This window comes from Carassius auratus, chromosome 10 (genome assembly GCF_003368295.1).
Source record: "Carassius auratus strain Wakin chromosome 10, ASM336829v1, whole genome shotgun sequence".
Taxonomy (NCBI): Eukaryota; Metazoa; Chordata; class Actinopteri; order Cypriniformes; family Cyprinidae; genus Carassius; species Carassius auratus.
The window spans coordinates 6,756,369-6,770,203 of record NC_039252.1 but is presented as its reverse complement, the minus strand read 5'-3'; the positions used below and the strand labels follow the sequence as shown (position 1 = coordinate 6,770,203).

General features: G+C 36.8%; 1 protein-coding gene across 1 annotated transcript in view; it reads left to right on the top strand.

Moving 5' to 3' along the window:
• Positions 1–8,033, top strand: part of LOC113109450 (protein unc-13 homolog B-like) — a 66,562-nt gene extending 58,529 nt beyond the window's left edge. The window contains exons 30-40 of the mRNA XM_026273018.1: positions 807–827; positions 1,113–1,201; positions 2,135–2,281; positions 2,367–2,490; positions 2,799–2,849; positions 3,799–3,876; positions 3,967–4,114; positions 4,470–4,526; positions 5,252–5,344; positions 5,437–5,596; positions 7,310–8,033. Of these exons, the coding sequence (XP_026128803.1) occupies positions 807–827; positions 1,113–1,201; positions 2,135–2,281; positions 2,367–2,490; positions 2,799–2,849; positions 3,799–3,876; positions 3,967–4,114; positions 4,470–4,526; positions 5,252–5,344; positions 5,437–5,596; positions 7,310–7,595 (1,254 nt within the window). The 3' untranslated portion in view covers positions 7,596–8,033. The remainder of the gene's footprint in view (positions 1–806; positions 828–1,112; positions 1,202–2,134; positions 2,282–2,366; positions 2,491–2,798; positions 2,850–3,798; positions 3,877–3,966; positions 4,115–4,469; positions 4,527–5,251; positions 5,345–5,436; positions 5,597–7,309) is intronic.
• Positions 8,034–13,835: the final 5,802 nt, after the last annotated feature.

Here is a 13,835-nt window from a genome sequence, read left to right as displayed (position 1 = left end):
AAAAGACTTTATTTTGCGCAAAACAAAGTCGAGATCTCCTGGCAAGAAGATCTCCCGTATGCTATTTTGTTTTTGGTTTTATACATTATATGGGGCGGTTCCACATAGTCAACAACTTTATCTTTAGTCTACACATTTCATACATCCCTAGAGGAGAGGCCTTCTGCTTGCTTTACGCAGGCCCTCAATGTATATCTGACCCTGTGTTTCTTATCAGTTTGGTACATTCCAGGGCGTAGGCAACTTTCTATTAGATTTTAATAGAATAATAACTTAAAACAAAAATGGCTAGATTCACATTGATTATCTACTTGATTAATTAAAACCCTACTACTAAAAATCTTCCACATTTCTCACTCACAAGTCGTTTGATATCTGTTCAATCAATCCCTTTGATAGATCCAGGTTGTGTCTCAGCCTTCCTATTGGTCCAGAAATCAAGAAAAATAAATCTCGATTTCATTGAAAGAATGAGAGATTGTTCATTAGCATGTCCAAATGTTGAACTTGAACTTGTGACTGGTTGATTGTGGTTGGTACTTTGGGCCAATAGGATGGTCGTAATCAAATGACCCTGACTTTTATTCCATACGATTGGGGAACATGAAAGCAGTAGTATTGCATCTGCAGTAAACACTTCCTAGATATTATAAACCACAAGTATTCCCTAGTATACCAGAATAACTAAATCCATAGCTCCTCCTCCCCTCAGTCCTGCTCATAAGTCTGGTTATATTTATTGGGTTGTGACATGATTGTTGAAATGACTAAAAGTGAAACATCCCTTTACTTTGCTCTTTCTGAAGGTGGCGGTCAGCAGGAACCAGGTAGGTTACACAGTACATGTGTGTTTGAGAGCTCATAAACCATTCACTTATACAGCAGAGGGCTCCAGTTCGCTCTTTCTTCATTTTTTCCCTTCTCCTCTCACTGGGACTCTGTGAATTTTACAGGCTCTTTGGCCCCATCACTGTTTTTTCACCCACTCTGACCTGTTATACCATCACATCGGTGTTATGAAGATGGTGTTTGTGCATCGGGTGGCGTGATGTTTATTGAAGTGATGGACAGCTGAACTGATCAGAGCTGTTTGTGTGTCTCTCTTTGTGTAGTTGGACACAGAGGCCAGTGACCTCCTGAACGATCTCCAGGTCAAGCTGAACAACGTCTTGGACGAGCTGAGCAGCACCTTTGGAAACACGTCAGTGTTCATGGATTATATACATATGGGTTAATCACATAAAAATGTACATATTATAAAACCCAAAACAACTAATTCAGAAAATATATTTTACATAAAGGAAATTAAGCCTTTTCTGACATTTATTTTAGGAGAATTAAGCATATTTTCCCCATTTTTTTTAACATTTCTCCAATTTTCATTTAAAATATTATTAGTTTTAATTTTCACTTAATTTTTTTTTTTTACTGTTACCGTTTTTACTGTGAGGTTTTTTTTTTCTTTAAAAATTAGTCTATAATTGTCTATTTCTTCTGCCGTCTTTAATTTATACTAAATATATTAAATTAATATAAATGCAATGTATTCAGAATAAATTAAAGGTAGCAAAATTTTCTATATTTATAATGGTTTCAGTAATTACTTCAGTTTATTTATTTTGGGTTATATTAATGATAATTGGGAGGAATGTCAGCTTAGTGAAAATTTTATTCTCATTACTGTAATAAAGTGTTTGTATTGTGACAAAACATACTGATGTAAATGCTTAAGAAATGAGTAAGCATAATATAATTTGCATTATAATTATTATTCATGTTTATTATAATTAAGAGAATCCGAGAGGATGCTTAATTGTCATGAAGACAAAAACACAATAAAGAAATCTCAGTTAGACGAACAGGCTTTATTTTCTTCATACAAATTCCTTGACCGGTTTCATTAGACTCATCCACTTTTGCGATTAAGTTAAACGTATGTACAGTAGGTCATCATTCTATACTCTACCTTTCTTGCTCTTGAAATGAATGTAGGCTGTAGTCTGGCTGGCATCATATCTCAAGATCTCTGTTGCGTAAAGATCAAACTCTCATTCATTTCACACTTTTGCACAACTCTTCTTACATCAGTCTAGCATGTTTCTTCTCATCACTGAACTCTGATGTTCCTCTGTAGTTTCCAGAGCCGCATTGATGACTGCATGCGTCAGATGGCCAGCCTGCTGTACCAGATCAAGGGTCCCGTGAACGCCAACACACGCAACCAGGTGGAGGCCGACTCTGACAACATGCTGCGGCCACTGATGGACTTCCTGGATGCACAGTGAGCCGATCTCTCCTCACCTGTACAGAAACCATTATTACTGTACCTGAAGCCTGTCCTGATTTGTGTGTATGTTTGCGAGCAGTCTGATGCTGTTTGCCTCGGTGTGTGAGAAAACCGTGCTGAAGCGAGTGCTGAAGGAGCTGTGGAGAATTGTGATGAACAGTCTTGAGAAGACCATCATCCTTCCCCAGGGCAATGACACCTTTGTAAGACCTCTATGACTGGATGGATGTCATTTTTCCCAGACAAAACTGTTTAAGATGCTTTGACTTTTTATTATTTAGTTCCTTACAATGGTATTTGACCCCTAAATACTTAATTTTAAGAGCAAATGACTCGATGGTAATTTAAAAAAATGTATTTGCCTGGAACCTTTTAAATGTTTCCTGTTTCAAGTCTTTAATGTGTTTTCATTGATGATCTCCTAATGTTTATACTTTAACATGTAACATCCATATGTAAAGATTTCTTTGCCCACTCTCTAACGCTGTAACGTTTTATCTCTTCCTGGCAGGGAATGATCTTTTCAGCAGCTAAAGAACTGGGTCAGCTCTCCAAACTCAAGGTACCGCTGCAGGCTTGTTTAATCCAGACTATGATCTTTAAATCAGCTCAGAGCTCAGCAAGAGAATAGAAGAGCCTCGGTTTAAATGCTATCTACATGTTTCTGTACCATCACATGCTTAAAACTGTTTGCTTGTAAACAGAATATCCAATCAAACCTTTGGCCTGAATTTCTCTGTATTTCTAACACTACTTTTCTTGTGATTGTGATTTTGATATGCAGCTTGTGACTTTATATCTCACAGTTGCAACCTTATTTCTTATAATTGCAACTTTTGTTCTCTTAATAAACGCATCTTCTTTTTTATTTTTATTAGTTCATTCTTATAATTGATTATTTTTTTAATAATTAGTTCCCTCATTTTAAGTGAACTGTGCACTCAATGTAATAAATCATTACTAAATTTTGTGCTCAATATAATTATTTTAAGTAAATCTTGCACTCTTAGTAATAATTTGTTTCCTAATTTTAAGTAAATCGTGTGCTCAATGCAATAATTTGTTCCCTCGTTTTAAGTAAATTGTGCGCTTAATGTAATAATCCGTTCCCTCATTATCAGTAAATCATGTGCTTAATGTAGTAATTTGTCCCTTCGTTTTAATTGTGCGCTCAATATAATAATTTGTTCCCTTATTTTAAGTAAATTGTGCGCAAAAAATAATGATCCATGTCCTCATTTTAAGTAAATCGTGTGCATGACAGCAAGTGTGCACTGGATTTTGTTCACTGGATTTGACTTAACAAATTAGTAAATGGTGCGAGTTTCCATGGTTTTCTGGTGTCAGAAATACATATATACTAGCACCACTGCTTATATTTACAAATCAATAATTTATTCAGTCATGTATTTAGTATTGAGATACTCCCGTGGCTAAATCTGATTTTGATTTGATTAGTATTAGAGGTCATTTAATCTCGTATGGGTTTTTGATGTTACTTGGCTCTGTAGGATCACATGTCTGGTGAAGCTAAAAGCTTGACGCCCAAGCAGTGTGCGGTCATGGATGTGGCCCTTGATACCATAAAGGTATAAATATCATTTTCTTTACACGTTCATGTTGTTTCATATGAGTGGTGTGTACACATCTAATATTTGATTATTTGCCATCCACTGCAGCAATACTTCCACGCTGGAGGAAATGGTCTGAAGAAGGCCTTTCTGGAGAAGAGTCCTGAGCTGTCCTCGCTGAGACATGCACTGTCCCTCTATACGCAGACCACCGACACACTTATCAAGACGTTTGTCACTACTCAGCATGCTCAAGGTGACACATCCACTCCCATTTAGTCATCATTTACTCCTTAAGTTGTTGTGATCCTGTATGACTTTCTTTTTACTGTGGAACATAAAATATAATTTTTCATATCTTTATTTCATATTGTGGGATCTTTTAGAGATGAGTTTGTAAAACAGTACACTAGGTGGCAGTATTGAGCTGTGGATTCATTAGTGTATTCTTTTGTACTGAAACTTTCTCTTCTTCAAACTGTATCTGTCTCTAACTTCTTGTCTACTGTCTATGGTTCTCTGCTGTCGTTGTTACTGTTCTGTCTTGTTTTTAACGCTTTGCTATTGAACTTTCTCTTCCAATGCTTTTCTGCTTCTGTCTCTGCCTCAAGTGCATAATGGGAAGGGTATGAGGATAACATCTAGTGAGAAAATACAGCCGTCTAGGGGTAGGTCACCACAGACTCCCTGAGACCCAAGTACCCTCTCACGAATAATCACAGCCCCCTCTCCAGATGTGTTCCTAGATGTGTTTTGGCTGTGAGCCCGGAGTTGCTACTTGCTTTTTTTTTTTTAAAGGTTGTATTAGTGGTATTTTCATTCTAGAGAGCATTTGATTGGACAAAAATGTTGACATGTCCTTAAGTGCAGAATGACATGTCAAAATATCTGTTGTCCTGGAAATTTTTTTTTTTGAAGCACACTATCATCTAGATGCTAACGTGGACTAAAAGCCACAAATAATTTCACATTTCTTCACCCAATGAGCTCCCACTGTAATGTAGGCTCTGTGTTCCGTCATTGATTGTCATTACTTCCTTTTTTCTGTAAATTTGGACACAAGCCCAGCTAGTACATCTTTCCTTAAGTTTTTCTTAAAAGCTCCACCATGCATGTGAAGACTGTGTTTTACACTATGTGTGTACCATGTGTAAATTTGTGTATCATGTTTTGGGGAGTGATTTGATTAGCTAAACCTGTCCTCCTTTAGGAGACATTTTAAGGATGTTCTCATTTGTAACAACAAGATAAAAAAATACAGTTTATTTTTTGTTAAATGCAGGGTATTATCTGTGAGGGTTAGGATTGGACTGTAGTATATTAAAAAAAAAAGTTGTCTGTGCAATGTCACCACAAGTAATGTTTGTGTTTGTGTGTGTGTGTGTGTGTGTAGGCTCGGGAGTTGATAAACCAGTAGGGGAAGTGTCCATACAGATCGACCTCTTCACTCACCCGGGCACAGGAGAGCATAAAGTTACAGTTAAAGGTAATTTTAATTGTATTTTTGCCATGTTTAAGCAAGCTTTATCTGTCCCACAGGTGTATTTTCTGATGGCTAAATTACATCTCTTTTTCTAGTTGTGGCTGCTAATGATCTGAAGTGGCAGACGTCTGGGATGTTCCGGCCATTTGTGGAGGTCACCATGATCGGCCCTCATCTCAGCGACAAGAAGCGCAAGTTCACCACCAAATCAAAGAACAACAGCTGGGCGCCCAAATTCAACGAGACCTTCCATTTGTGAGTGCAAATCCTAGCCATTCACCACTAATGAGATTAATGAATAACATTAATGTAACAGTACATTAAACAATGACGAGGGAACAAATAAGACGCCCAAATTCAACGAGACCTTCCATTTGTGAGTGCAAATCCTAGCCATTCACCACTAATGAGATTAATGAATAACATTAATGTAACAGTACATTAAACAATGACGAGGGAACAAATAAGACTACAAAAAAAACCTCTCTCTTTCACATTTTTTTTAAAAGAAAAAATGATCATTGTAAAAATATTTCCAGAACACCAAAATAAAACATTTGAAGGCTGAAAAGGCATTACAGATTACATGGATGGGTGGATGAACAGTAACTGATCGATGGATTGGGGGATGGATGGACAGATAGATGGGTGGATGGATGGACAGATAGGCAGATTGATGGATGGACAGATAGATGATGAGTGGATGGATGGATAAAAAGATAGATGGGTGGTTGGATAGATTAACCAATAAATGGTTGGATGGATGGACGGACAGATGGATGATGGATGAACCGATAGGAAGATCGATGGATGGATGGACAGATAGATAGATGGGTGGTTGGATGGGCGAACAGATGGATGGATAAACGAATAAGAAGATCGACGGATGGATGGGTGGTTGGATTGTTGGGTGGATGGATGGATGAACAAATTGGCAGATAGATGGATGGGATGGACAGATGGGTGGGTGGATGGATGGATGACAGATATGTGGGTGGATGGATGGACAGATGGATGGATGGGTGGATGGACAGTTGGATGGATGGGTGGATGGGTGGATGGACAGTTGGATGGATGGATAAATGAACAGATAGATGGGTGGATGGATGGATGGATGATTGATGGACAGATGGATGGACAGATGGATGGGTGGATGGATGTGTATATATAAATGGGTGGATGGATGAACAGATGGATAAACCGATGGATGGAAGGTTGGGTGGGTGGTTGGATGGATGGATGAACAGATAGATGGGTGAACGGATGGATGGACAGCTGGATGGGTGGCTTGATGGATGAACAGATAGATGGATGGATAGATGGACAGATGAATATATACGTGGGTGGATGGATGGATGGGTGAATAGATAAATTAAAAGATAGATGAGTGGATGGATGGAAAGATGGATGGATGGATGGACAAACAGAAAGAAGGATGGGTGAACAGATAAATGAACTGATAGATGAGTTGATGGAAAAATGGATGGATGAATAGATAGACAGATGCTTGGGTAGGTGTTTGGATGGACAGATAGATGAATGGATGGATGAACTGATGGATGGGTGGATGAATAAATGGATGAACAGAGACAGGTGGGGTGGGAAGTTGGATGGAGGAACAGAAGGTTGGGTGGAATGATATGAATGGGCGGATGGACAGATGAACTGATGGGTGGATGAATTGATGGATGAACAGATACACAGATGGGTGTGTATTGATTATTGCAATTTTAGAAAGAAAAGAAAACACTCTAAAATATTATATTATTAAATATTTATTTGCCAATATTGGACATTTCATTGTTCATTTTAGTTTTTAGTCTTTTTTTTTCAGACAAAATTATATATATTTTAATGTAGATTTTCAAGTATTATGTGTATGAGCAAGAATTTAAATCTGCATTTATTACTGGAAACCGAGAATGACTACTAGTGAATCATACTTGCACCTTCTCTCTCTCTGTGCAGTATTCTTGGGAACGAGGATGGGCCGGAGTGTTATGAGCTGCAGGTGTGTGTGAAGGACTACTGCTTCGGCCGTGCGGACCGTGTGGTGGGCATCGCCGTCATACAGCTGCGTGATGTCGCACCGAGGGCCAGCTGTGCCTGCTGGTGTCCACTGGGCGCACGGATACACATCGATGACACAGGCCTCACCGTCATGCGCATCCTCTCCCAGCGCTCGGGCGATGAGGTGGCCAAAGAGTTTGTGAAACTCAAGTCTGAGACACGCTCGGCCGAGGAGGGGAGGTGAGGACGTTCCTACAGCAGAAGACAATCTCAGACTAGACAAGGATTGGCTGGATGTCAACACTGTCACCTTTTTTGTGTCCACACCAATGTTTTTGCTGCCCACTGACACCCACAGAGAAGGCCATGTGACATGTTTTATATGTGTTAGTTTTAGCAGTGGATGAGGCGGTGGGGGGTCAACTAGAAGAAAAGACTGAAAACAATATTTTTTCTTCGTATATTGATATAGAGAAAACACTCACACATCCAGCCACTAACACACTGGCAAAAGACTAGTTAGGTTAGATACCAGTAGTGAGGGATAGACAAACAGTCCTAAGTTGTATCGTGCCAAAATTTAGTCTAATTTCGTTTGTTGTCCATTGGATATTTTTTTCGATTATTCATATGGGTGAATCTCATGAAAACATTTAGCTCAAAAATTAAATGTACAATTAAATTAATATACAATATAATTAAATATTACAAGAAATATAATTCAAAGAAGAAATTATTACATTAAATGAATAAAATAAGAATTTCAATATTACATTTATAATAATTTTTTTTTTTTTATTGTACTTTTGGAATTATTTTCTTGACTAAGTTAATTTCCTTCTGAAACTCTCGTATTTATTTATTAATTATTTTAATTATAATTGCAATGGTGATTTTTTTTTTTTAAGCAAGTAAATAAAATAAAATGTAATTGCTTTTATATGAAAGTACTGTGCTTTTATATGAATATGACACTTTGATAAATAAAAAATAGAAATAAATAATATCATAAAAATAATATAAATCAAATAAATGTATTTTACAATGGAAATAATCTTAAATTATCAAAAATAGAGTAAATAGACTTTTTTATTTTGGAGATCAACTTTGACCCAGACATTTTTTTATGAAATGCATCCATTTTCAGTGTTGTGATAAATTGTAATCATTGCAAAAAGTAAAACCAGACATGTCTATCCCTCACAAAAATGTTTTCAAGAAAAAAATGGTGTCAATTCCTGACTTCAGGTCCTTTGACATCCAACCAGTAGATGGCGCTGTGTGTGTACTGGCTCATTATTTTGATAGAATAGAAATTCCACATCCATTCGTGCACCCTTTCTCTGTAAACACCCCTTTTGTAATGTGTTTATTGCCTTATTTTGTTGATGCTGTGAATGTGTCAAGTTGAAATGTAATGATTATGATTGTTATGAACATTGCGGATCTAGAGGCAGTGTTTGTATGCTATGGGCCAGAACTCATTCACTTAGTGTTGTGGAGTGATTTTAATATAGAGAGATGTTAAATACATTTCCCTCCATTTCCGAGTCGGCGCTCAACGTGATGCATCCTTCAGCCGAAAGTGTGCCTTTCTTACAGGCTTTGTGACCGCTCAGATGATGCATGACCTGTTTGCACCTCAGCCCACTGATCTTCTGCCTCTTATGGTCACCATTCAATTCAAAAGCGAGCGGTACTTCGGCCATCCTCTTTGACCAGTAGGTGGCAGCAATAATCTCGAGTTCACATTAACACCCACACCAAAAGACAATGCAGCATCATCAGACAGTATTGAAGCTAAAATGTGTGAATGCTTTAATGGAGTGTTGTGTAATATTTTTCAATACTTAATGTCGTGGAAAGAAAGCGCTGAAAAATCAGCATCAGCTGGGGGGAGAAAATACGAACGTAAACAAATATCAGATCAAGCTTAAATGTGATCACTGATCAATAAAAGAGAAGTCGATTTTTAAACTTTTTTTTTTCCAAAGCGGCCTTATTTGTTCTAATATTTTCTGTTTAAAAGATTTTAACTTCATTTTTTTTCCTTTTAGGTAAAAAATTTGTCTTTTTTTCTGTGAGGTCTTGTTGTTATTCCGTTTCTTTATTTTGAAAGACTGACTGATTTATTTTTCTTAGTTGTTCATTTTGAAGAATTGCATACTGTTGTGCTTTGTTTTCCCAGAAACTACTGCAAAAGAAAAAAGGAAAACTACAGTAACACTAGATTTGTCCCCTCATTTGTCAATCCAAATTTCAATGTATAAATATTGTATTTTTCACAAAACACTGCCGATATGTAAATGTATGTTGATATTGCCAATCGTTATTGTGACTGTTGAACCTGTTATTTATTTTCACTTCTAACTCTGTGTCACTTTATATACTGTTACCGTTGTTTAGGCCAGCAGTGTTTGGACTGTATTTTAGGAGGGAAAGGTCGCTCTTTGTAATGTACACGTTCCTCGTGCCAACTTGTGGAAGTTCTCACTTTATTTTGAAACAATTCTGACAATTAATACTGGCATGTACGGGACTTTACTCAGTTTTACGGAGTTTACTCACATTTTTGAAGTTATATTGGTATTGTACACGGTCACTGACAAGGAAAAATGTGTTATTAAAATGTATGTGTGCACACTCCAACAAATAAATTTATACATAAAGTAACTTAAACTAATGTTTTAAGCTGGTTTGATGTCATTTTGTAAAGAAAAAACTATTTGTATTAGGAGAATTTCACTGAAACTTTCGCTCTGAAATTTGATTTCAAGCTTAATTAACTACGCACAGACCTTCTGCATGATTGAGAAGACTTAACAATATAGCACACGACCAATATGAACTGCTTTTATAGTGCTTTTTGTCTTTACTTCAGCATCTGTCTCCATTCACCTGCATTATATGGAAAAGAGCAGCATGAACATTCTGCATAACTATCTTCTTTTGTCATCCACAGACCACAAAGGTTAAAAACGTCAAATGACATGGACATAGTTTTTATTTTGGGGGGAACAGTTCCTTTTCTGTCACACTAAACGGGTTAACATTGTGGTCTGCGCACTTTCGACACATTGATCTATCTATGGTTCTCATGTGGATATAGTTTTAATCTGGCTTGCAACATTTCCCTATTCTCTACCCTCTTGTTTGTTGTCTATTAACAAAAGAGATAATAAAATGGCCCTTTCCTGCAGCTGACATGTGACATAGTACGCCGTAAACGCAAGCGTGACCTGTTTTGTAAGTTAAATTGATTTATATAGCACTTTTCCCAGATAGAAGTCACAAAGTGCTTCACAATAAAATGTAATACAATAGCAATTTAAATACATTCAACAAAAATTCAAAGCGCAAACATAACAAAGAACCATAAAACTCTTTGTCTAACCAAAGCCTGCTTGAAGAGCAAAGTCTTCAGTTGTTTTTTTTTTTTTTAAATCAACTGAGTGCACACAACGCAGAGAAAGAGGCAAAGCATTCACAGCCTAGGAGCGACTGCCTGGAGTGACTGGTCCCCTCTAGTTTTAAAAGAAGTACGGGAACAACTAATCGCTTCTGATCTAATGACCTGAGTCAGTGAGTCTTGTAGTGTTTCGATTGCCTGCACTATAAGACATCTGTGCAATATCTCAGTTGTTTTTCCTTCATAGCAATTAGATCGCCTAGTAGGACTGTCTACTGAGCTAAGAATGAACAAACCTCTTATTAACTCTCTTTAAGAGTTTAAACTATGCAAATGAGGTTTAGATTGGAAGGATTTTACATTATACCAAATTTCACCCAGTTTCCAGCCACTAGCCCACGTCATTCCCTCATCCAGCCTCCCTCTTACAACCCACCAGAGTCCAAAGATCATCCACTGTTTGCTTTCCGTCTGTCCATGGACGTGCTCTACTGTAGAAACCTCTCTGTTTTCTTCATGCTCAGGAAGTTGACCAATCACTATCCCCCTTCTTGGGCCACAACTGCAGCCCCTGGCTCCACCCAGGCCTGGAAACCTCTTCCTGACGTCAGGTTACACCCTTAACTTTCACCTGCAGCCTACTCTAAGGAAGGGGCCTTGTTTGCAGTTGCATTATGGGAACTGTAGTGAGCTTCTGCGTGTTCTTTTCCACGCATGTTTATGGGGTGGTGGTTTATCCTGAATCTGTTTCTCTAGGGATCCCGGATGGCAGACGTGTGACTCAGGTATGACACCCTAAGCTGGTGACCTTTTCTGATTTTATTCATGTCTAGTGAGTATGTTAGACTTAAACATTTTTGCTTGTTCAAGAGAATGTTTTTTCAATCTCAAACTTGAGTTACTTATTGACATTAGCCCGAGGCACTCGCACCTGTGATGAAGTGCTTAGTTAAAAAAGAAAGAAGAATGAACTTCGTGAACATTATAATTTGAATATGCTACTTTTAAAATAAACCACTTTCGGTACATACAGAGAGAGGGGAGCGTAGATTTGTCAAATGTAAAGTGATAAGGCGACGGACAGACTTTTAAGGAGTGTGTTTAAGGGTGCGTGATCTTCCTTGTTGACTTGAATATAGAGGTCGAGTGTTTTCCTGATGTTGAAGGACGGTCATTTACTGCCAACATTAGTTATGTTCATTCAACTTTCCTAGTCGATGTGGCACATGAGTCACACTGAGAGATTATTACAGTTTGAGATGTTAGAGCTTCAGAAAAGAAAAAGAAGAAAAGTTGAACAGGAACATAATGTTCAAAATTAATACTGTAAAAACTTGTTAACTAGTTAACCGTGAGTTACCTTGCCATGAAATTACATTTCTTAATATGATACGTAATTTTATAAGTTATTATTATTAATGATTGTTTTCTATGTATACATATAAGTAAATAGTATTTATCACCTAGTTATTCATGTAGAAGTATCATCGCATTTGTTTCATTAACATGGATTTTGTTGTTAGTTACAGTATGTGAATAATTATTATTATTATTCATTTGCTATTTTGTTATATCGTTCATGTATACTGCGTTGTTTCATATTTAACACTATTACGTATGTAAAACTGTGTTCTTCATGGTATACTTCATGCTTGCTAGAAAGGCCATTTTGAACGTGTAGCCTCATTGTGTCATTATTCTGGTTATTATATGTAAAAATAATAAGCAAATCATTTTATCTCAAGTCTGTTGGTTTATTAACGTATCATAAATTATACTGTCGCCGCAAAAGCTTTCATCACTTTTAGTAATGCATGAATCATCGTCACGTTATTTGTTAACGTTCTGCCAACAACAGCTTATAAAATATATTGATGATAATAATTGATCACATGCATTCGAAAAAATAAAACCTACACCCTTCTGAGATCTTACATTTTAAATGATGTTGAAATCTGTGTCTTGAAAGTAAATGTATAAAGTATAAAGTTTTTTATACTTTATAGTGATTCCTTTCATGGGCGTTGGTAGTGTGTTGACTTTTGAGTGTGCTGAAGTGTTTAAGATGAGTGATGATAATATTCGATTAGATAAAGAGTGAGATGAAGGTATGTGAGCGTGGGCTAATGTTCAGGCTTATCAACCTAATTCAGTCATGTCTCTATGGGAAAATCATTCATTTTGATACAAAATAGCCTTTTTAGATGCAGTATTTTTTATGTATTAATTTTCATAATTTTAAATTTTTTGACATGTAGAGACATAATCATTTGGCCTCTAACGGCAGTTGCAATAATAAGTTATCCGAATTTAAGATCGTCTCTTTGTTATGAACAAAGGCTAACATCTCTGAAAACGGCTGTCAGGTGAATAATCTGTGAGATCAGGACGCACGGCTTTGTGTGCGTGTGTGTGTGTGTGTGTGTGTGTGTGGAGAAGGCCTGTATGTGTAAATACTTGTGCTGATAAGACAAGAGCTGTAAAATACACTGAACTTTCTGCCAGTTTATCATTAACCACAGCTAGACACTAACAGAGAGATATCATAATGCATTATGATCAGACTCCATCCAACCTGCAGTTTGTCTTATTTCAACACTTTGTAGAAAGCACTGTATCATAAACTGGCTTCAACATCTCTAATTCATCTGTATGAACCTACAGAAAGCTCTAGAACAGACTGTTACAGGTCAAACATGTAAATATGGCCACATGGTTTTTCAGGGATTTTTCTTAACCCTAACCCTTTATATTTATCATATAAAACACACCATATGCCAAGCATTAATGACAAATACTTAAAAAAAAACAAAAACAATTGGGAATATCTAGCATCTCTGGCTGTGACCGATTCAAACAATGACAGCCGTTCCAAATCAAATATATATGTCAAAGATAATTACACAATATGTCCTTATGATTACACAGCTCATTACTCCATTCGATTTTTACATTATGTGTAAGTTTTATAGTTTTCTTCATATTTAATACTTTTAAAATTTTATTTTATTTAATAAATATTTATTATATAATAAATGTTGTGTTATTTTGGTATGGTCAGTTTCTCAGTATCAG